The sequence below is a fragment of the Canis lupus genome, chromosome 1, assembly GCF_011100685.1.
Source record: "Canis lupus familiaris isolate Mischka breed German Shepherd chromosome 1, alternate assembly UU_Cfam_GSD_1.0, whole genome shotgun sequence".
Lineage (NCBI taxonomy): Eukaryota > Metazoa > Chordata > Mammalia > Carnivora > Canidae > Canis > Canis lupus.
This window is the reverse complement of record NC_049222.1, coordinates 121,881,390-121,905,195: the sequence shown is the minus strand read 5'-3', so window position 1 is coordinate 121,905,195 and position 23,806 is coordinate 121,881,390. Positions and strand designations below refer to the sequence as shown.

At 56.2% G+C, this 23,806-nt stretch overlaps 1 protein-coding gene across 11 annotated transcripts in view; it reads left to right on the top strand.

Moving 5' to 3' along the window:
• LOC119863924 (zinc finger protein 536) overlaps positions 1–23,806 on the top strand; it is a 428,184-nt gene that overhangs the window by 348,096 nt on the left and 56,282 nt on the right. Inside the window, exons 5-6 of one of the 11 annotated variants that reach the window (XM_038529529.1) lie at positions 14,373–14,412; positions 15,489–15,628. The exons of 9 other annotated variants lie outside the window; for them this stretch is intronic. In XM_038529529.1, the coding sequence (XP_038385457.1) occupies positions 14,373–14,386 (14 nt within the window). In that variant the 3' untranslated portion in view covers positions 14,387–14,412; positions 15,489–15,628. Of the gene's footprint in view, positions 1–14,372; positions 14,413–15,488; positions 15,629–23,806 lie in introns of those variants that run through there. One more of the 11 variants, XM_038529528.1, reaches the window with a different exon arrangement.

Genomic DNA, 23,806 nt, shown 5'->3' with positions numbered 1-23,806 from the left:
GCGCACCGGCCCCGTCATGGGTCACAGCCAGGAGGAACGATCGTCGATACCATCAACAATCAGACGGCGATGATGGACAGTATTATTATGTCACTGTTATTCCGTGCTCATTATTTTATTAACGTCGTACCTCTTACTACCGTGCACATTAGAAGCGAGCATTTGTGACATATGCCGTCTTCGGGCCGGAAGTGGCGCGAGATGTTTGCTCCTATTTGAAGCACGTCCATCCTCACGACCAACGGGCCAGACTGGCTTTAGGAGGCCCAGCGTCGGGATCCTTGGGAGGCGCAGCGGTTTAGCGCCGCCTTCGGCCCAGGGCGTGACCCCGGGGTCCTGGGATCGAGTCCCGCCTTGGGCTCCCTGCATGGAGCCTGCGTCTCCCTGTGCCTGGGTCTCTGCTTCTCTCTCTCTCTCTCTCTCTCATGAATAAATACAATCTTTAAAAATTAATAATAATAAAAAAAAGAAGCCCCAGCGTCAGGCCAGACGGCGGAGAGGTGGGGGGAGCAGATTGCAAATCGCCCTCCCTCGACTGTGTAGATGCTTCTAGATAGAAACACGCTCTGGAGCTGACGTGTCCTCGCACGCTGGTTGTTTCTGGGCCTTGCGTCCGGGCGACAGTCGGTGTGTGGGCGAGCGACACGGGCCCTCCGGGACCGGGGTGCGGGGGCGGTGAGGGCCTCGACACGCGGGGCCGAGAAAGGTCTCCTGACCTATTCAACACCGCGTCTTAGGACATTCTCGGTGTCTGTTTTTTTTTTTTTTTTCCCCTTCGAAAAATGGCAGCTGTGCTAGGGGATTGAAAAAGATAGAAGGGGCTAAAATATTTTTAAATGATTTTTTCCGCATATAGGCAAGAGGTTATATCGCAAGTTCAATGCTAATTACAGTTATTTACCAAGGAAAAAAAAAATCGATGTGAAAGGGAAGGAAATTTGGTTCCAAAAAAAAAAAAAAAAAAAGACGCTTGTTTCTGCTGCCCGGTCGGGTCGGTCCCCGCGAGGGGAGCCAGGCGGGAGCTGTCGCTGGCTGGTGCGCGAGGGGCTCTAAATAACTCACAGGTGTCACACGCACAAAAGAATTATGCCCGTCTGACCTATGAGGGCATAAATCCCTCGTCCCCGCTTGTGGCCAAGAGATGTGTCTTTAAGTGTCACAAAAATTCAGCATTTTTTTTCCTCCTAATTATCTTCTGTATTTTCGTCAGATTTATTAAAATAAGATTTTCTGGGGGGGGGGGGCAGTTATTTTTTTTTTCTTTTCACTACTAGAATGTGCTCTTTAGTATCATTTTACATAATTTAATACAATTTGTTCCATCCATTGATTTTCATGGGGATACAAGCTGTTCGTTTGTGAGAAAGCTGGCATAGGCCTGAGCGTTGGCAAGGAGGCCCGTCGAGGGGCAGGTCCCGACGCCCAAGTTCTGCGGGGGCTTCGGCCGTTTTGCAGCGGGGGCTGCTGCGTGCCGGCCTCGGAGCTGGGTGCCCACCCTGCGGGGACGCGGGGGGCCCAGCGCCGGCCACCCCGGGGCTTGGGGGGCTCCGTGGGCGTCCTGCGTGGCTGGGGGGTGGCTTCCCGGATGTGCAGGCTGACGAGAAACACAGGTGTTTCTTAATTACTGGTGCAGAAGGGGAGGGAGGCCGGGGAGGGAGGGATGGGGCCCCCGCGCCGGAGGCGACAGCCCGGCCAGCGCCACCCTCCCGCCGCCCACCTGCCAGCTCTGCCCCGGCCCATGAGCCCCCACCCCTGTGCGCCTTCTGTGGTTAAATGGGGCGCCCCGATGTTTAGGGCGGCCGTCAGGCTCCAGGAATGTGGGGTGAGACGCTGGTGCCGGTGGGTCCGAGTCTCTTTGGTCCCAAAGTCGCGGAGGCTCGGCTCGGGCTTTGGTGTTGGTGGGGTGGGGCTCCCCTGGGAGCCCACCAGGCCCCCTCCTGGGGACCCTCCAGCGTCCAGCTCCCCGCAGGTGGCAGAGGGACGCGTGCACGAAGGCTCGAGGCTGGAAGAGGAGGGAGCTGGGTCCCAGCCCTGCCTCCGCGGGGCTGTGTGACCTGGGACAGTTGCTCCACCTCCCATCTCCCCTTAAATGATGATGATGGCAACGATGTCTGTAAGGGGTAGCGGGTGACAGCAGCGCTCCAGGCTCTCAGCTTCCCTAAGGGTCCGAGCTGTCAGGACCCGGCTTGCTTCTCTTGCTTCCCGGGCCCGCCGTCCCTGGGGCCTCCTCGCGTGTCCCCCATGCTGCCCCCTCGGCTCCATGCATTCCCCGGATCGCCGGCACCTGCACCCGGGGATGGGGACAATGGGGGCCGCACCGTTGCCCACGCAGGACGCGCTCGCCACGCGCCCACGGCACGCCCACACCTGTGGCTGGTGGTTACCCTGGGCCCCCTGCCGCGGCCGAGTGGGGGGCGAGACCCGGCACAGGGCGGGCTCCGGGGAAGTGTGGGCGCTTCCGCCGAGTGCTTGCTCAGAGCCCAGCCGTGGGATGGGGGTCGCCTCCCGGAGCCTCACGACAGTCCTGCGACGTGGGCGCCCTCCTTTCTTCCTTTTGATGGATAAAGGACTGACGCTCAGAGAGGTTAAGTGACTTGCTCAAAGTCGCAGAGCAGACGAGGGAAGAGCGTGGCGTGTGCCAGCCCGTGCGAGGGGCTCCGTGGGCCGCCCCCAGCTCCCATCGTGGGCTCTGGCCCCTCTCCCCGCGTGAACCAGCCACAGGTTTTTCTCCGCCCTCCCGCTCTCCCGTGCAGTCATCAAGCAGAGCTCTGACCCCACGCTCCCTCAACCCCCAGCCCTGGGCCGAGCAGGGGAAGGCCAAGGCCAAGGGCTGAGAGGGGCCCTCCTGCACGGGAGGCCCGGGCCGAGGGGTGAGCCCGGCTGGTCCTAACTGTGAGAGGTACAGACGCGGGAAGTGCTGGGGCGGGTGGGGGGTCACGTGTGTTCCCAGTTCACCTGTCCAGGCGAGAGAGTGGGAGGCTCCGTGGGCCTGGGAGCACCTGCGGTGGCCGCCACCAAGCTGGGCTGGGCTGGGCAGCTGGGAGGGGGTGACCCAGGGCCCGGCTAAGGCTTTGAGCGGATCCTGCAGACCTACTGGTGCCCGGCGCTGGGCTGGGTGGGGGGCCTGCTCTTGGGGAGCTCCCACTCGGACGCGGGGCGGGGGGTGGACCGTGAGCCTGGAAGCAAGGGAGATGGCTTCAGGTGGCCGGGCGTCAGGGAGGAGACAAAGGAATAGGGTCAGCGGACGTCTTAGCTGATCATCCACTTATCACCGCACGACGTTTATCGGGCACCTTGTGTGTCTCGGGCACGTCCCAGAGGGGGGTACACGGGGAAATCAAACGGCCCAGGCACCCCGTATTCTCAGCGAGGCATCCTGCTTGCACGTGTGTGTGTACCTGTGTGTGCACAGCTCTGTCCTGGCGCCAAGAACGTGGGTTCCCTGGAAGAGAAAGGAGACCCGGGGCAGGAGCAAGAGTGGGGCTTTCGCCCCGGCCTCCAGACCCCGCCCGCAGCTTCTGCTAAGAGGAGGCCTTGAAGGCTCCTCTGTCCTCCAGAAAGCAGGCGGCGGCACAGGCCTCTTCCCGCTCCTACCTCCGAGGGCGCCTAAGTCCTTGTGGGCGGCGGCCACGCGGCCGAGGTGAGCAGAAGCGCCCGTCCCCGGGGCCTGGGCTTCGGCTGGCTGAGGCCCCGCAGGGAGGCTCCTCTCTGTGGCCCACCCAGCCACCTGCTGAAAAATTAATTTGCAAATGAGTCACATTTACGGAGACCTCCTGGATGGCAGAGCAGGGGCGGCCGGGCCCGCTCCGGAGGACCATCCGGAGAAGAGTCTCAGGGCTTCCGCGGACAAAAGGCCGCGCTGCTGGCCCAGCCTCCCGGCTCGGCCGAGCTCCTCCCGCGAGGTGTGAGGCGCGGGGGTGGCCATCCGGAAGCCAAGCCTGCGAGAGGAGCTCCTGTCTCCAGCCCTGCAAGAGCTTCTGGAGCAGGGGCTGAGCCGGGCAGCCGGGCACTCCCGGCCGGCTCTCTGGATTGGTTCTCCTGGAGCCCCTCGGAAGCAACCAGGAGCTGCCTCTCCCCTCCCTGGCCATCTGCTTGAAGCATCTGGTGATCAGGTGCGAGCCCCACACCGGAGCATTCAAGCTGAAATGTGCAGTCACCTTGCCGCCCGCGCTGGCTTTTGTTACGCCGCCAGGCTGCCCTTCTTTGTGTTGGGGAGAAGGGTTTGGGGATGGGAACCCGACTGCCAGCACCGGGACTTTGCGGCGGCCGCGCTGAGCTCCTGCAGCCGGCGGCTGGCCGGGCCCCAGCCCCGGCTCTCCCCGCCCACCGGGGGCCGTGGACGCGGCTCCCGTGAAAGGCGTGAAAGGGGGGGGCTCCCGGGAGGGGAGAGGAGCGAAGTCCGCTCTTTGATGTTCTCCTGGCCCAGCTGGGCATGGCAGGTCGCCCTGCTCGGACCCCGCCCTGCAGGAGAAAGCTCCTCAGTCTTCTCCATGCCCTCTGTGGGTCGCAAGGCAAGCCTGGGGCGCTCCCAAAGCCACTGCCGCCCTTGAGGGGTGACCCCGTGGGGCCGCCCGCCCCGGAGGGACCACGCGGAGAAGACCACCTGCTCCGAGGTCTCTTCCGCCCCCGGTGCCCACCCGACTGCCTTGAGGGCCACGTGGGTGTCCGTGATGCTGCAGACATGGCCCAGGCCAGGCCTGAGCTCCCCCGGCACAGCCCTCACAGGGGCAGCGGGGGGCATTTCTCCCCGAGGGAGGCCGCGTGTCCTCTCCTGAGCCCTCGGGACTCAGCTGATCACTGGACACGCGTTGCAAGCCGATGGGTCTCGTAAAACACGGTTCCCAGTGATACCTCCTGAACAAGTGGAGGGCCTGGCCCGGGGCTGGCAGGGGCGGGTGGGGGGTGCTGGGACCCGTGGGCGCTGCATGCACAGGCTCCTCCTCTGGAGGGAATCCAGGGCAAGAGGTTTTGGAAGACCTGGCTGAAAAGGGAATGGGGGCTCTGCTCTGTTTGAAACTACTCAACTATGAGTCATCGTTAATTGGAAAGCGTCTTCTCCTTTATCTGTTTTTAACCATTCGGTGTGATCGCGACGACCACAGCGATGTCCTAATAGGTACCGGGCTGCATCATCTGTTCCTCTTTCTCGATTTAGCCACGGGCGAGGGGTCTCCAGTCCTTCCCATTAGCTTGGCCAGCGCTCACGTGACAGTCCCTCCGGGTTGCTGCAGCCACTGCCTGCTGGGGTCAGCATCCCCACGGACTCAGCCATTGGCCTCAGTGCCCAGGTGTTTTCCTGGGGTGATGGGGAGGGCCGGGCGCAGGGGCGCGGGGAGCGGGGTGCAGCCTGGGCCTGAAGGGGGCCACGGGCCCGACGAGAGCCCCATCAGGTCACAGCACGGTGACTGCCTGTCAGGGGGGCCCGGGACGCCCCCGCCTGCTGCACCCCTGCCAACGCCCCCTTTCCCTTCCAGACACGTCCCGCTCAAGGGGCTCGAAGAGAAAAGCGATCGAGCTCAACGTTGAGTCTCTGGGAGGCTTTAAAAGTCCCGTGATTAAGCCGCCGCCGCCGTGGCGGGAAAATGGGAGAAAATCTTGAATCCCAGATACGGGCAGTGGGAGCTGAGCTTGTTCAAAGGTGCAGAAGAAGAAGCCGGTATGAGGTTCAGACGTAATCTGGCTTTTAAATGTTTCCATATGATCGCTTCGGCACGTCAATAGGAGATTTGAAACGCACCCCGAGGATCGTTGATTATAAAGATGTGGTCTTTCCCTCCCCTCCAGCCGGCACAGGCCTGTAACACGTGTGCTGGATCCCCATGAAGCACCACAGGCCCACGCGTGTGCTCCTGCCCCCTTGAGCCCCCTGAACCCCTGACCCCTGAACCCCCCTGAGCCCCCTGAACCTCTGACCCTTGAGACCCCCTGAGACCCCCTGAGACCCTCTGAGACCCCCTGAGCCCCCTGAACCCCTGCCCCTGAACCCCCGAACCTCCTGAGAACCCCTGAGTCCTCTGAACCTCTGCCCTCTGAGCCTCCTGAGACTCCCTGAACCCTCTTAGACTCCCTGAACCCCTACCCCTCAAGCCCCCTGAACCCCCCTGAGAACCCCGAAGTCCCCTGAGCCCCCAAGACCCCTGAACCCCCTAAACTCCCCTTAGACTCCCTGAACCCCTACCCCCTAATCCCCCTGAGCTCCCTGAACCCCCTTAGACTCCCTGAACCCCTACCCGCTAATCCCCCTGAGCCCCCTGAACCCCCTTAGACTCCCTGAACCCCTACCCGCTAATCCCCCTGAGCCCCCTGAACCCCCTTAGACTCCCTGAATCCCTACCTGCTAATCCCCCTGAGCCCCCTGAACCCCTCTTAGACTCCCTAAACCCCTATCCTCTAATCCCCCTGAGCCCCCTGAACCCCCTTAGACTCCCTGAACCCCTACCCCCTAATCCCCCTGAGCCCCCTGAACCCCCTTAGACTCCCTGAACCCCTACCCCATAATCCCCCTGATCCCCTGAACCCCCCTAAGACCCCTGAACACCCACTGAGCCCCCTGAACACCCCTGCCCCCGACGCGGACGCCCTTCCCAGAATCGGGGGCTGCGGAGCTGGAGGCGCCGCCATCCCTGTGCTCGCCTGGCAGTCCGTCCCTCCTGGCATTAGAGTCCCAAATGTCTTCCTCCCCCACGTCTTGGTGGAGCATAAAGATGAGGTCCCACTGGCGTAAGGCACGGTGCTGGCTTCCTCTGACGGTTGTGCCGTACGTTAGCAGGATACGTTTGACAGTAATTTAATTTTCATTGACAAACGCTGTCATAATATTGAGAAGAAAGTGATATATTGTATCAACAGTAGTGGTCGACGCTCAGCCAGTCATATGGACTGGGCGAGCACCATATGCTTCTACCAAACTTGCCTTGGAAAGCTCTGGCTAAGAGCTTGACAAGCTTAAGATACCAGTCGGGGGAACGATCACCCTTGAGAGGCTCTCGCCGTGTTTCCAGATCCCTCGTTTCCTGGAGGGGAGGAGGGGCCGTGTCCTGGGCCGCGGCTCGGGGTCAGGGGCGGGCTGGGGTCGCCGCATCCCCGCTCGCCCCCCAGCCCGTCGGGTTGGGGCACCCCGAAGGCTCCCCTGCAGCCTCGCATCCCCCGCTGCCAGGCGGCCTAATCGGGAGCCCCGAGCTGCTGAAACACCATCGGTTTCCTGCTGCTTCGTGTTGCGTCCGCGGGTCCCTCCACCGAATACCAGTGGGCGCCGTGTCCGCATGGGCGAAGGAGGCCAGGACCCCGGTCCGGCCTGGGTCACGGACTCCAACGATCCAAGTGCAAAGGGGCCAGGGTTTGGGTCTTGGGAGCACGGCTCGTGACCTCTGGGTCCCTTCGGGGCCGCTTGGGAACGCGAGGAGACCGCGTGTGGGCGTCGGGTGTCCCTGGCCGCGTCCGCTGCGACAGGAACCGAAAGTGTGACCGAGTCGGTCTTCACTTGCTCCGCTGGCCGAGCCCCGGGCTTATTTGTATTTTACTTTGGTGACGGTTTGCGGAGAAAAAGCGACCGGTTGAGCAGAGTCGCGGTCTGGGAGAGACGAACGCTGTGTGCGTGTGCACGCGTGTGTGTGTGCGTGTGCACGCGCCTCCAGGGACACCCCGTCCCCGTGTACGTTCGGCTGGTGTCCTTGTCTGCTTTGCCAAACACGCGGGGACCTTCCACTCTGAAGGATTCCCGTCCCAAGCGAGGCTAAGTAAAGAAGCAGGCATATGGCGCGTCCTGGAGACGGCTCAGCGCTGGCACAGCCCGCGGCCGCCAGAACAGGTATCTGGACGAGACGACGGTCCCATCCTGCTCCTTTGGAGCTGACCGTTTATTTGGATTTTGTTGTTGCTGTTGTTGCTTTGTGTTTATTGTCATCCTGACAAAGGGAGGGGGGAGCGCGGCTCGCAGTGCTGGGCACCGGTACAGCTCCTGCCCGAGACGTCCCCCTGCCGGAGCCGGGGCCTCCTCCCCGCCCGCGTCCCTCGCCACCCCCCACCCCACGGCTGCATTCTCAGCTCCCCGGGGCGCACAGAGAGCCCACAGGGCTCAGGGGGGTGCTCGTGCACACGGGCCCCCGACGGCAGCCAGCGCTCCCGGGGGTGGCCCGGGGTGTCCTTGGTCTCCAAAGAGCGTGTTGACTTGAAAAAGCCGGGCAGATTGGAGGAGCAGCTGCCCTCCTTGCGGATGGCATCCGTTGGTGGCTGTGCAAAGAGGAGCTCCGGACTGCCTCCCATTACCATTTCATTATGCGACAGCAGATCCATCCCCGGATCCATACGCTGCCTCTTGGATGGGGTTTCCAGACACAGCAGGGCGCGCGGAGAGAGCGTCCCTCCTCTCCCGCCTGCTGGAAACCCAGCTCCCTGCCATGTGGCGCTCTCCGGGCCGGGGGCTTGGGGCTCGCTCGAGGCCGCCCAGACCATGGGTGCGGCCCCCCGGTGGGGCCTGTGGCTGTGGCACCTTCCACAAGGGTCTCCTGGGACACGGTATGGAGGAAGAGCCCAGCTGAAAAGTGATTTGCACCCGGGTACGTCGGGCCTCCAGGGGCGTCGTGCCCAGTGCGGTCACCCACCTCAAGATGGTGCCAGCCATTAAAAAACAGAGTGGTGACCGTCTAATAAGGGTCGGCCCTTCTTATCTTGGCCTGGCCCCCGGCACTGTAGTGATGGAGGGAACGAGGCGATGGGGGTCACAGACGGAGGGGGCACGGAGAGTGGTGGCCCCGTGGGCTGCGCCCACGAAGGGGGCCTCCTCGCCCCCGGTGGACGTGGAGCCCGGGCGGAGGGCTGGCTCCCTTCTCGCCGGGCCTCCGCGTCCTCACGGGTAGAAGAATATGAGGGTTGGGACGTGCCGCTTGTGGAAGGCTCACGGCTGAGCACGTTGTCCCAGCAAAGGGCCCTCGCTCTCGACCACCTAAGAGACCGTTTTCCTTGTCGTCTCTGGTCTCTTCAGTATTGGGAGAGACAATCCAACAGGTCGGAGGCACAGAACATTCTCCTCCGACACGCCCATGGGAGACGAGGCCTAGAGGTCAGGGCCGGCCACGTGGCCACGGTGGGTGCTCCTGCCCGCGCGCGGCGCTCTCTGGGGTCCTCTGCAGGCCCCGCTGGATCCTCGTGGCTCCGGGCCCCAGGGTTTCTGGAGTGTTCCTTGGTTGGGCCGCACGGCGTTCCAGAGTAGACGTGGGGCTCCTCCCGTGGAGTAGCGTCTTCCCGCAGGGGTCCCTGGGGCAGTGGTCTGGCGCGGGGGCTCCCCTCCACAGAGACCTACATCTGGACACTTTGCGCTGGTTCCCCAAATCCCCAGAAGTGGAGGATCCCCCCACACGGCCCCCCCACCGCCCTGCAGCCCACGGCCTCGGCCTCGTCCTTGCCGAGTCCTGCAACGGCCTCGAGCCCCGTGTACGCCGAGGGACGGGGGTGGCCTGACTCTCGCTGGGGTTGAAGTAGAGCAAAGCCACCCCGTGGCCGGTGGTCACCGCAGACCCCAGCTCCGTCCGCAGGCGCCGGTGCCGCATAAGGCAGCCCCCGCTGTAGCACCCAGGCGTGTTTGCCAGCCGGGCACGGCCCCGGGGGAGGCCAGCGCCCACCCGCTCTGCGCCGTGGGCGCCCTTTGGAGCTTTCACCTCAACAGCAACAGAAGCCCCTACTCTAAGGTCCTGCCGCGCTCGGTTATCGAGAAGCTCTTCCCTGAATCCAAACCCAAAACCCTTCGTTTTCTAGAACCCCGGTCTCTTTTCTCTTTGCGGGTCCTCGGGGAGAGCGGGGCGTCTTCGTTTTCACCCCCCTGGCGCGTAGAGTTGGTCAAACGCGTTGCCTCTCACGCCGCTGTTGGAGGAAGGCTGTGTCTGCCTTTGCGGTGGGGGTTAAAAATTAAAAAAAAAAAAATCGACATATTTCCAATGGTTTTGTGCAAGGCCAGTTGTCTTGTGGACAGAGCTGGCCTCTGCGCTCCGCCTTTTGCTCTTCTGCGGGATGTTTAGGACATCAGAGTGCAACATAAACATCCGGGTGGCTTCCCCGTGGACCACCCAGGAGCGGCCCACGCAGGCCCCAGAGGCTCTTCCCTGAACGTGCAGACAACCGTGGCCGGCTGCAGGGCTCTCACGTCCACCCAGCTCCGCATCTCCGGGGGACGCCCGTGTCAGGCTGGATGGCAGGCCAGGAGCCCCAGTGCCTGGACCCTGCCCCAGACCCTGCTCCGTTGTAGGGTGCCTCCTCCTGCGTCTGTCCTGGCGACCTCGGGGGACGGCAACATGCGACACTCCTGGGCTCCCTGACCCCCTGGGAGGCAGATTCCGGGGGCTCCCGATGGAGCTGGAAGCGAGCTGTGCACTGGACCAGCACGAGTGCAGAATTTGTGTGTCTTTAGGTCCAGAGCAGGGCACGCCGAGGTCCTAACAAACCCCTTCTTCAGAGGTGTCGACCCGCCCTAGTCTTAAATTTCAGATGTATTTTTATTTTAAAGATTTTATGTATTTATTCATGAGAGACAGAGAGAGGCAGAGACACAGGCAGAGGGAGAAGCAGGCTCCGTACGGGGAGCCCGACGCGGGACTCGATCCCGGGACCCCGGGGTCACGCCCTGGGCCAAAGGCAGACGCTCAACCACCGAGCCCCCCGGGAGCCCCCGGTGAATGAATCTGAACAACACGTTTCATTCAACAGCAGATGCCCCAAAATATCATCATTTGATCACATAACCGATGCAAAAATCATTAAGATCTTTGGGTGCTCACTCTTGGAGGTGCAGCGACCGTGTGACACGCACGCACGGCGCATCTCCGTCTGGACGTCACATACCGGGCGCTCGGCAGGCACCTGCAGCCAGTGGCACCCTGGCGGGCAGCCCAGCCCTACGTGACCCTGCACCCCCCCGCCCCGCTCCCCGCCCGGGAGCACTTGCTTTGTTTCCAGCAGCCCACGGGGCTCGGGGCATATGTCACCTTCGGCCGCTCAGAATTGCGCGGGGTTCAAGGGTGGGTTTGTTTTCTGTTGTTTCTTACTCCTAAGTGCGTCCCTGCAGGGGTCAAACCTGAGACGAAAGTCTGGGCCATTGACCAGGGACCTTGCCCCTCGCCCTAGCAGCTTCTAATTCTGGTCCCCCGGGCGCCTCGGCCTCCGGAAAGCTCCGGCGCCCCCGCTGCCGCTCGTGAGGTCCAGGCTGCCTCAGTGGGACTAGGGATGCCCCAACCAGGCCCCGCTCGTCGGGATCCCGTCGGCTTACAGCCGTGGCCCTCGATCCTGGCCTCTTTGACAACACTCTTGTACCTTAAAATAACTTACACACACACACACCCCAGCACTATTCTCTGTCGCTGTTTTTCTGCTTGTTCTCCATGGGATGCGGGATCCGATTGACCCTTTTTTGCCACAACCAGACGTGGAAGTAAAATGACATCTTCTTCATTAACTGAAACCAGACTGGCTCCCCCCCCCCCCCCCCCACCGTTCGGCAATCAGTCTTAATAGAAGACTTATTCCTTTTCCCCGGATTCAGCACGCTCGCCCGAATCCCTGGGGGCGTAGCTTATCTTCCCAGTTCTAAGGATTGGCAAATTGAGGCACAATGAGTTTATGCCCAGTAAGACGGGGATCCCAACCCCAGGCTGTCATCGGTCTCTGCCCCAGGGCTTCCCAGCTGCATAGCAGGGAGGCTGTTGGCCCAGGGGCTCCTGAGACCCCTCTCGGGGAAGCCCTTGTGACCCCGCGCAGGCCCGGGGGGCACGGAGAGCGGAGGCTAGCAGGGGGGCTCACTTCTTCTCCGGCACCTGCTGAGCCCGTGCCAGGCCCCAGGGCGGTGGCCGGATGGGGTCGCTGGCGGTGAGGACACTCGTGTCCCTGTGCATGTCGGGTGCCAGGACCCTCCGAGGGTTAGAGAAGCCGCGTATGGGAACCTTACAGCCCCGTAGGGCCTGACGCCTCCCCCGGGTGTGCAGGACCCGAACGAGCTCCGCCCTCGCGTCCGGGCAGGGACGTCTGAGGCCCTTAGAACACTGCGGGCGTAAGATATTTAAATAAAGAACATTATGGTCTGAGTGAGCTGAAATCTTTGACACTGATAGAAATTTTGCTTCTTAATGATAAATATCAAAGTGAATGGAAGCTTGCTTCTAATTCGCTGCCTTGAACCCCATATGTTTTCCTTTTTTAAGAAAAGCAATCACCTTGCATTTTCTTAAGGTCAAAGCAGCTTTTGCTTCTTTTTTTTTTTTCCCCGATTATCAAAAAATAGGAAAAAAAAAAAAACCCTCCAGCCGTTTCTCACTCTGTGAAGACTGCCACCGTTTGGATTTATTTCCTTTCAGGTTTCTTCTGTGTCTTTTACCTAATTGTAACCCCACTGCACACGTGATCTTGCGTGTACTGTATACGTAACCTGCAAATTTTCTCATATTATTAAAACTCTTTGCATGTACAAATTTGTGGCTCTAATAAAATATCCTATTTGGGATTTTTAAATTTTTTCTCCAGTCATTGAATATTTAGGCTGTTTCCAATTTTTTTTTTTTTTATTACGAATACAAAGTGGGAAATGTCTCTGAATCTGGCGGTGGCACCTTCCGTTCCCAGATGTCCCTCTATGTTATAGGATTTCTCCGGGGCGGGTCACCTGAGATGGAATGACTGCATGGAATAACGGGATGTTTACAGACTCCTTGAGTTAATATGAAGCCTTGGATTTCCTCCTCGGCCGGGTAGTCACTTCCCACCAAATATCAAACACACTGCAAGACCGCCGTTGGGTGGCTTCTCTGGGTTGAGACCCAACACCTGCCCGAAGGCGGCCAGCCCCCAGAGAACTAAACCAAAGGAAGGCCAGTGTGATGGGAGTGATGATACCCTTGCAGGAAAGCCTTGGAGAAAAAAGGAAAATAAAGTTCCTTTATTATCCTGGCAATGGCCAGTATGGATGGGGCCGTCGCTGGTAGGGTGTGTGTGTTGCATTTTGGGGACTGGATCCTATTTTAGATGCACCGAGAGCTGACTCCTGTTTTAGACTGACTCACCTAAGGAACCCCGTGGTGACTCTATAAATCAGAAAGTTCGTTTGCAATGCAAATCGTCCTTTCCTAAGTAATCTCCAGCTCCCTGATTTTACAAATTGTATATTGTACTTTTTCTAAAAAAAAAAAAAAAAAAAAAAAAAATTTGCGTGTAGGTGTCTGCAGAGCACACTTTGGAGGACGCTTGGGGTCCGTTTCAGCCGTGGGGCTTGCGGGTCTTGGTAGGGAGAACGTTCTGCTGTTGGGTGCTCCCCGCGGGGTGACGGCTGCGTCCCAGGGATGGGATCACTGCCAGGACCCAGGCACTGAGAAGCGAAGGGCCCGCAGGCTTCAGGGGAGCCCGGCAGGTGTCAGGTGGTTAGACGGTAAAAAGTCAGGGAGAGAGGGGAGAGCTGGGGTCACCCTGAGTGAGGCGAAGTTCCCGAAAGAAACCTTGATTTTCGTGCAGTGCCTGCGGGGGCTTCTCCAGCTTAGGCATCAGTAGAATACACGAAGAAACGGGAAAATTGGGGCTGCAGTGGGCTCATATTGGGTTTGAGGAGATGCTGCAAAAGGTTGTGTCTCCGGGCCAGGCGATCGGAGGCAAATGCCTTCTTTGAGTCCCTCCGTGGGGGACGGAGCGTCAGGAACCTGGGTCTCCGTGCCAGGGCTCCGAGGGAAAGGGGCAGGTGCAGGGCCCCCAGCCCCGACCCCAAGGCCCACGACCCGGAGCGTGATGTACAACAGCCTCCACGCTGGCGTTTTCTCTCACCCCCCTCCTGTCCCCACCAAGAAGCCGACGAACCCACCTTAGGAACCCGACACAGCGTGGAAGTCACATCTTAAATCCCGACCACGTTTGAACTATTTATAACGACTGACTTCATTTCACCAATAAAACCGGCTTTGCATAAAATAATAAAATATTTGCTAATGGGCAGCCTGCTGATTGCCCCAGTTCTTAGCCTGTGGCGGGGGGCCTTTGGTGGGGGGGGGGGGGCTTCTTCTGAGGCCGCCGAGGTCGTGAGTCTAACCTTTGAACTGAGGCTGTGTCCTCCCGCCAGCCTCGGATGCCGAGAAGTGCTAACGGGGCACGGCACTTGGCAAGTCACTGTAATTGCCCCAAACTCCAGTCTTAACTGGAGGTGGAAACGCCCGCAGGACCCAAACTCGACTTTGGGGAGATTTGGAGGGAGTCTCGTGAGCCACGTCCCCGCGGCGGCTTGTTGAAAACTCCCACGTGGACCAGTAATTAGTTAACAATCAAGGTGTCCTAAACTTTTATACCATTTATGCAGTGTTTAATTTACATTGATTTCTTCGTTTTACATGTAGTAATTAATTTTGTCTCGCTGACAGATGATTCCCAATGACTGATTTCCAGAGACGTTCCTGACAGGTACCTTTTAACCCTTTGTCCTCCTTCCAAACCACGTTCTATTCTCCTCGGGGCTTCTATGGGGGGCGATTCGGGATTTCTCGGGGTGGGGGGCAAGCTGTGTGGAAGGGGAGGTGGGAGGCCCGTCTTTTCTTAGATCGCTGACCGATTTGGATTGTCTCTGGGCTGGATGGTGGGGTTGGGAAGGGCTCCAGGGTCGTCCGGTTAACCCTTCGCTCACGGTGAGGGTCGGGCCCTGCAGACGCCGGCTTCGTCTGTGCTTGACTAGACTCCAGGGCGTAAGAAGCATTTTCTTGCTTTGAAGGACAAAGCAGAAATCCCCAAATATGCTTTGCATGAAAAACTGGGAGGAAAACAAAGAATGGACCCAATGTGAAGGCAAATAGGTGGTTTTTTCTTTCTTTCTTTCTTTCTTTCTTTCTTTCTTTCTTTCTTTCTTTCTTTCTTTCTTTCTTCTTTCTTTTTTGTCTATTACTTGCACTTTTCCTTAAAACACACAAGCGTTATGAAAGTCATCATATGGTTGCAAAAACAAGAGCATAAAAAAAAAAAAACAAGAGCGTAAAATACCTTAGAATCGCAGGTATTGGGGCACCTGGGTGACCCAGCGGTTTAGCGCCTGCCTTCAGCCCAGGGCGTGACCCCTGGGTCCCGGGATCGAGTCCCACATCGGGTTCCCTGCATGGAGCCTGCTTCTCCCTCTGCCTGTGTCTCTGCCTCTCTCTCTTTCTCTCTCTCTGTCTCTCTGCGTCTCTCATGAATAAATAAAATATTAAAAAAAAAAAAAGATTCACTCATGGATACTGAGTGAATCCTGTTATTTTAATCTGATCCGGACAAGAAGTGCTTGTCCAAGTCTGTCGTCTCTGGGACGTGTAGGAGGAGGACCTCTGAGGCCCAAGCAGGGCAGGTTGCATTCTGCTATCTTCCTTCCAAGGAATGCTTTCTGTCTGTCACTCTCAGTTTGCAGCTCCTGAGTATTCGTTTGCAACTACTGGAGTTAAGACCCGGGCACCTCCAGGGGGAAAGTCATAAAGATGGAGAGAGATGTAGTAACGGATATTTTTTTTTCAAAGCTCGTCTCGAGGGAATGCTGTGCCCTTCTGCACCGCAGGAGCCGACCACTGGGGCGATGTTTCTGTTGCCATTAACGAGGAGGGCCTGCATCCTGTATTGTGCGACCTTCCACCCTAAATGACCTCCTAGATGTGGACACCACCACGTCACACTTCCCTATTAAGAAATGATGAAAAAAAGTAAATGAGGCGCAAAGTTTTCTACTACTCCCGTGTCTGTAGGCCCCTCGTCTCCATGCGCTCGTGCAACTTCGTAAATGGAGAGGCGATGGGAGCGCCGTTCCCCAGGGGTCGCGTCCCCTTGGACGGCGGGGACCTTCCCGTCAACACGCCCACTCCCGACCGGTGCTCTGACCTGCGGCCTCAAGATCGAGGAAGTGGGGATCCCTGGGTGGCTCAGCGGTTTAGCGCCTGCCTTTGGTCCAGGGCGCGATCTTGGAGTCCCGGGATCAAATCCCACGTTGGGCTTCCAGCATGGAGCCTGCTTTTCCCTCCTCCTATGTCTCTGCCTCTCTCTCTCTCTCTCTCTCTCTGTGTCTATCATGAACTTAAAAAAAGAAAAAATTAAATAAAAAAAAAAAAGATCGAGAATGCACATGCGTGGCAAAGGCCGGGATGACATTTTTGGAGAGCGCCCCATGCCTCGTCCCAGCCTGGCTGTTCCCAGGGGTCAGTGTCGGATCCAGGCCCTGAGGGCAGCCAGTTGCCCTCGTCCACAGGTGCCTGCCGTGGTGTCCAAGGCCCGGTCCCTGAGGGTGAGCGTCGGTCCCGTGCGGGATCCCTGCCACTCCCGCCCCACAGAGTCCCGCACCCCTCGCTAGCACTTGGAAACGGTATTGGGGTCTGGCTGGGCTCGGCGTCACAAAGGTCTTCCTGTGTCCCGCGGCTTCTCTGCCCCTCGGCCTCCCCTTTCATTCCCGTGGCCTCTGCTATTACTGTCACGTGCCCCCGGGGGCCCCCGATTTCGCCCCCCAATAGTTCCCTGTGGAAGAGAGTGCGCCCTTCCCTTTGCATCCGTGACTTTCCTCTACCCGCGGGGCCGTGCGGGGATAGGGCATGAGCACGCTCGTGTCTGGGCGTGTGGGCGGGTGGGCCTACGGGCCTGCAAGTGTGCGCGTGGGGGTGCGCGGCACAGTCGTGTGCGGCTCCGCAAGGCACCGTGTCGGGCAGTGTTGCGAAGTCACGGTGCCTGCGAGGCTGGGACCGTCCCCGTAGTGGGTGCTGCTCCTACACTCCCTGGATCACGGAGCCTTGGCTCCTCGATGCCCGTGCGCTCCATCGTTATTTGTGTTCATTATTCATACGGCAATTAGCGGCTATGCCCCCTTGTTGGTCACAAACAGCCTCATTGTATATTGGGAACAGTCATGTATTCATCAAATTTCAACAAATCCTTCCCAAAGCTATTGTCCTTGTGGCATTAACTGGCACCTGCCCTCCGATATCACACCTGCAGGAGGAATTCATCACGTTCGGGCACATTTCCTAAGCAAGGCTACTGATGCGCTATGTTTAAAAAATTAATTAAAAAAAAAATTTCAGATCTCGGGAAATTCCAGCACTCACTTTCCTCCCTTTATCCTAATCTCTTCATGGTAATGCTCACAAGTACCCTCGGTCCAGACAATTCTTCATTCATCCTCCACCCCCACCACGCTCAGACCCAAACTCCCCACCGCTGGAGATTAGCCTTTTGTGAGGCAGTGCATCAAAAGCTTTCTTAAAGTCCCAGTAAATTATACCCCTGGTTTCCCTCTTCAATTCCTTTTTGTTACTTTTTTCAAAATATTCTATTAGTTTTGTTACGTATGATCTCCCTTTTGTGAATCCATGCTGAATATCTTTAATTAAATCATAACTTTCCCTATTTTGTCCCTGATTAGTGTTTCCAATATCTTCCCCACTGCTCTAGTCAACCTTACTGGTGTTTAATTTCCTCGATCTCCCTCGGAGTCGTTATTAAATATAGGTGTTGCGTAAGGGCTCTCGTCCACTGGTGCTTCTCCCGTTTCCCAGGGTATTTTTAAGAGGTATTTGCTAACCGTTCCCCTGTTTCCTCGCCTCCTCTCGCACAAATCCTAAGATGGTTCCCATCTGGTCCCGGAGTTATCCGTCCTCAGACTCTCTAATTCCTTTCTCACCTGTTCTGCTATGACGCCGATTTCCTTCGGAAATACTTTCCCCTCCTCGGGAAATGCTCATCTGCGGCTGGCATCTGCTCTCGCCTTCCCTTTATGGACAAGAAGGCAAAGATCTATTTTCCATTTTCCTTAAGCAGTCGTCACCCCTTGTTCCAAGAGATGGTGCTCCGTGCCCGCGTAGAGTCTCGGGAAAGGCGCTGCAGACTCCGTTTCAGCACCACGTCGCCGGGCCCCCGAGCCTCCAGACTCAGGACTGGGCATCTCCTCTCCCGAGGGCTGACGGCATCACTGCCTTTGACTTTGGGGCAGGGAGCACCGACCCCTGGGTAGTTAAACTGCTTTCCATGCCCTCAGCCCTTCTAGGGGAAGCGTGTGGTCCCGGGGCCCCCCCCCGACGACCGGTGCAAGGCGAACCTGGCAAGAGGAACCTGGCTCCCCAAGGGGCCCCCCGACGACTGGTGCAAGGTTTTTCAGGAGTTGTAAGGTTTCCCACGTGTCCTCGTGGAAATCTTCCCCCCGAAGGAAGCTCCAGCCTGGCAGTTCCCCTTTTGCTTGCGTTTTGAGTGGCGTCGCTGGCTCCCGAGTACCTGCTGGACCTGCTCGTATTCTCCTGTGGCCCTCTTGCCTTCAGGCTGCACTGTGGACTCGGCCTCACGGAATTCGCTTCCTTTTATACCTCGGTTCCCAGGACACGGATTAAAGGGCCACCCCTCGGAAGGGGGCGCACCCAGGGGCTGTCTTACGTGCGCCCTGGCAGGTGCCCCAGTCAAAGCGATGGCCGCAGCGAGGGGTTTCTCGCCCCTGAGCAGAGGGCCCGTGGAAACCTCTTTGGATGCACTATTCTCTCCTAGCTTGACCTCGTTTCCTTTTCCAGCACACACACAACCCAGATCTGCACGCTGAAACATCGCTCTCAGGTTGTAAATTCTACACCAAATCAAAAGGCCAAATCCTTCCTGTAAACCCACGGGCCGCTCGACCTACATAACACCAAAGAGCCTGGCGCTGATGGCTATCGCGGGGCCCGTGGGGCAGGGGAAGCACAGGAGGTGTGAGGTCCGGCCCCCCTAGGGCGAGCTACTGGCCTTATGCAGGAGGGCTGCTTCTCCAGATCATGTTGCAGACACAACAGCAGTCAGAAAACCTCAACAAAGTAGGTATGAGTCATAAATAGTCCTTTTGACATTGTTTCACGTCAAAAGGCGCACAGCCTCTGCCCTCGTCGTGCAGATGGCTAAAATGTGCACGCACGGAGGCATCTGAAGATTTAAAAGCTTAATAAAAACAGTCTATACACACGCTCAAGCCAGTTTTTTTTTTAATTTTAAAACTGCATTTAATTGAGTCAAATAGCATGTTACTTTGGGGAAAAATGAAGATCCTGGCTCGAATGTGGCTTGGTGCGAGCTGGTTGGTGATACTACCCAGGCACGGTGACAAAAAGTAGACACGCAGGGCTGCCTGCAAACTTCGGGGCTTCGTCTTCGCTCTCCATTGCTGTTTCTGGAGCGGAAAGAGGCCGCTGACCCTTTGCCTCGGGGGGTTACGGGGTGGGATGGCCTGGGCTTGGAATCGTGCAGTTGGTCAAGATCTGGAGACCCGGGGCCCAGAACCCGGACTCTTGATCCACCTCACTGAACAGCAGACAGCTGCCCCTGACGGGGGACTGCAGACCCGTGTCAGCCTCTGAGCGCCGTTCCAAAAGCAATTTGTAGATGGACTTTCTAAGCGAAAATAAGAGACACAGGTGCTTCATAATAATTACTTGCGCATTCACAGAATCGGACATTCCGTCATTTAATAGACCTAAAACTAAAAAGCTTTTGTCTGTGAAAGGTGACCAATAGAAAAGGAGTTTGGATTATATGATATCCCATAACTTAATCATATGGCTCTTAAGAGGGGGACATACACAGCTGTGTCTCACTAATATGCATGCAATATGTGTAAACTGATACGCTTTAATTCTGAACTTGTTTTTAGCAGGAAGAAAAAAGCATTTAGATGAGGAACATTAAGATTCAATATTAACCATTTTTTCCCCTTTGGGCAAAATTATTCATCACTTGATATTTATTAAAGCAGCATTTTTTTTTTTTTTGCTATAGTGCAATGCATCTTGCTGAAAATTTCCCAAACATCCTCAAAGTTATGTGGCAAAGTAAAAAGGGGGAAGAGAACAGACAGCAAGCAGCCCTCTTCTGGGCCGCAGATAGACAATGGTCTAGAAAGGTGTTCTTTGGAAGCCCCAAGCTCATCCTGGCCCCCTAGGCCAAGGGACAGGGGCAAAGGTTGGAGTAATTCGGGAGGGGCCATCCGGTTGGTTGTCTGCTTCCCTTACTACGGATACTTGCTTTGCCCGCGTGCTCTGATGTTTTAATTGTTGCTTGGAACCGGTTTATTCTGAGTTATTTAAGTATATTTGCTTTAATAATCTTAAGCAAAAAAAAAAAAAAAAAAAAAAAAACTAAGACAAAGGAATTGTAGATTAGAGACTTTATTTTCAGGGCAAAATGATACGGATAAGTGAACATCAACTGACCAGAAATTATTTGCTTCTGTCTGTTAGACACGTAATGGAGTCATTTAACTAGTCAAATTAGGAGCTGCAGAAATGCTCCATGCTTCATTATTGAGTTCGAATGGGCACCATTTTACATTTACGTCAAAAATTATCTCATAGCAAATTAATGTTTTCATTGTGCTGAAAAGCAGAAGCTATGCAGTGTTAGCACCACCTAGAGGTGATCGCCAAAATGCTTCAGGGGGACGATCCACTAACAAGGAAGGACAAGGCGATCAATAGAGGAGTTTTGGGGAGTCGAGCCCCTGACCCCGTTTTCAAGTAAGAACAGAGCCACTGAATCTAATTGGCCGGGCTGGGCTCACGGTGTTCAGTTCTGAGGGTCCCGTAAGGATGTCCCTAGACGTGACCCAACGCGGAATGTGCCGGAATGTCTCTACAAGATCTCCGACCTCTCCACACTCCTCGTTAAGTCTCGAAAATATCTGTTCTTTTCCTTTTCTTCGCCCCCCCCCCGCCCTCGCTTTGAGGTTTTCTCCACCCGCAGACTTATATTTCATCAAAAAACTCAGATTTTAGCCAAATTAGCGTTTCTGTAACCGAGGAGGGAGAGGTTGGCCGCCCCCCCCACACGCACACTTCCACGTTGTAAGTTGGCATCTTCATCATCTTTCCTCTGTTGTTTAGTGAAACTCGCTATCTATGGAACGAGGCAAAACATGACTTGCTTCGGCTTCAAAAATACTGAAAACTGGTAAATTCTCCGTTCAAGCCGGTTACGAAGGTTGGTAAGGCTTCTCAGGAATGTTGGTCTCCGTTCGATTCCCAGAGTAATCGTTTAGGATAGAAGAGCAAACCCCTCCCCAATAAAAATATTTATTAGGATGATGTGCAGGCACCCGGTGACTCTGGGAAGCTGGAGCATACGGTCAGAGCAGAAGCAAAGGAAAGAATCGAAGCATATAAATAGCATTGAGAACTCGGGAATATTTTAAGACAATATTGATGTCTAAAATATATGTGAATGACTGCATAATGATCGAGGCAGACATAATTCAAAGTACAGTCAGAATCTGGCCTCCAACTCAGAGCTTTAAATTCTCCCAAAGACATCTGTTTGCCGAGAAAGCCTCCCCAACAGCTGCTCCCTCTAAAGGGGACAGCCCCGGGCAAGGTGGGGAGCTGGCAGGTACAGGACCCTCACGGGGGTGGGAGGTCGGGGGCAGGCCTCTGGGAAGGCCCGCATCCTTCCTCTCTCCCTCCTCCAGCAGTGAGCGCGCTGCTTCTGCAGCCCCAGGGGAGGGAGGCGCTTGTAGTTCTTGTAGCTGGATGTGGATGGAACTTTGCTGTCTTCTTAGGGGAGCTGCGCACTTTGCAGCATCTCCCAGGGACCAGTTTGGTGACATGCGTCTTGGATGCCGACGGGAGGGCTGAGTTCCCCTCTCCGGCCCTAACTTGGTTGGCACAGCTGCTATTATGCTGATACCCAACCCTCACCGAGCAGAAGCTGGGGGCGAACGGAGTGGCAGGTGTAATTTCTACACAAAATAGGATGCTCCGATTTAAAAAAAAAAAAAAAAAAAAAAGGATAAGTGCCGGTACATAGAATAGCACCCATTTCACTCTTAACCGGGATTCACAAATGACCGCTTTTAATTAAAATACTGCCTGCCAATCTATGTTGCAGAGCAAAAAAAAAAAAAAAAAAAAAAAAAAAAAAAAAAAAAAAACAACAACAACAAAAAAACATCAATCCCAACTCCAACTCTTCAGTTTTTGCAAAAGGGGGGGATTGCATTTTCAGATTTCAAAGGGGGGATCTCCTTTTGAAAACAAATAATTGTTGGTGATCATATGAGGCTGGTAAGTACAGTATTTTAAACCCGTGCTGCGTTTAAAAAGTTCACGAGCTTCGCGGTGACCTCAGGGCCGCAGCCCGGATCGCGAGAGATGGAAAGATGAGGGCAGTGTCTGAGAGTGAGTTCTCTTTTGTTCTATCGGAAGCTTTTGTGTGTGTGTGTGTGTGTGGCTTAAGCTAGTGATTCAGTAGAATTTCTTTGAAACAGAAACAAAAATGTTAAGAGCTGGTAACAAGTGCTTTAGTCTGCGCTTCCCCCCTTAAAATGCAGGGAGACTTTTACCTCTTCTCATGAATCTCGTCTGCTGAAATGTCTCAGTCTTCATGTTATGTTTACCAAGGCCGGGCCGGAGGATCCGATAATTTATAACCATTCCTATTGGGTTTTATGTAATAACTTTGGAACTCATATAAAGTAATGATCCACAAACTCTTTTAATGTTCATTATAAAATATGAAATATTTCTCAGAACCATTGCAATTATGTGACCAGACATAACTGTTTCACACATGAGTAAATACAGGGAGGTTTAACATAACTTTATTATCTTCCTGTCTTTTCTTCTCATTGATGTGATAATACTGTTTTAATATTTTTCTAAAGAAAAGTTAAGTAATTTTAGATTCTCTACTGAGGCCCACTTTATTGGCTTTTGTAATAGAACTCTCAAATCTAATTGTATTTATGCTCAGACTGACACCACTAAATGTCGTGAATGGAAGGGAAATGCCCCCAAAGCTGTGCATTCTGTAATTATCGATAGATGTGTCTCTGCTGACGAGGCCTGGGGATTTGGGGAGAGTCGGAGAAGCAAAACCGAGACAGAAGCACACACTTCTCTATGGTCGGCGGCGGCCCCGTGGATGCTGAGAGGTGGTTTTCTTTTTCCAGTTTTTTTTTTTTTTTAAGATTTATTTATTTGTTTATTTCCTGGGAAGGTGGGGGACGGAGAGGAACAGTCTGAGGCCGACTCCCCGCTGAGGGTGGAGCCCGACGCAGGGCCCGATCTCACGACCCCGAGATCGTGAGCTGGGCCCAAACCAGGAGTCGGACGCTTAGCTGACTGCGCCCCCCCAGGCGCCCCGACAGGTGCTTTTCCTAAGGTGTGAAGGAGCCTGATGGTTATGCAGGACTCCACACTCGACTGTGCTGTGTCCCCCCCCCTGGGGTCCAGAGCCTGAAAATTCCTGTTTTCGGGAAAGCTCATGTCCAAAGAGAATTTTCCTGGGGTCCCCGTCCCGGTGATTTGAGCCGAGGGGCATCGTTCTGGCTGCAGGACCTGCGTCGGGGGCGTGGGCAGCTCTCCCTGCAGCGGTGGAGGCTGGGTGGGGGTTCTGGAAACCCCCTTCTTGCTCCCTGCGTGGACGATGGTGACCATTTCTAGTCTGCAGGGTGGGGGTAGGAGCAGAGGGGCCTGGTGCTCTATCGGCGTCTGTATCTTCCGGAGAAGGGAGAGGCATTCCCCACCCTCAAGCCGGTTCTCTTCTTCAGCCCTAAACAGATGCTTCTCGAAGTCCAAGTGTGCAGGCATCAGGTGGAGCTTGGGATGATGCGGCTCCTCATTCAGAAAGTCTGTGTAGGTGTGAGGTTTGGCCTCTGTCGTCCGCTCCTGGCTGATGCCAATGCCACTGGTCCACGGGCTGGACGGCGACTCCCGGCTCTTGTCCCATCTCCTCTGCCCTGTGCGTCCCCTCGGGGCGAGCAAAGCTGAGGAGAGGTGAGGATGGAGGGGTGAGGCTCCAAGCAGCCCCAGGGGGATAATGGGGCTTAAAGGGTGGCCTGGGGGGGGTGCAC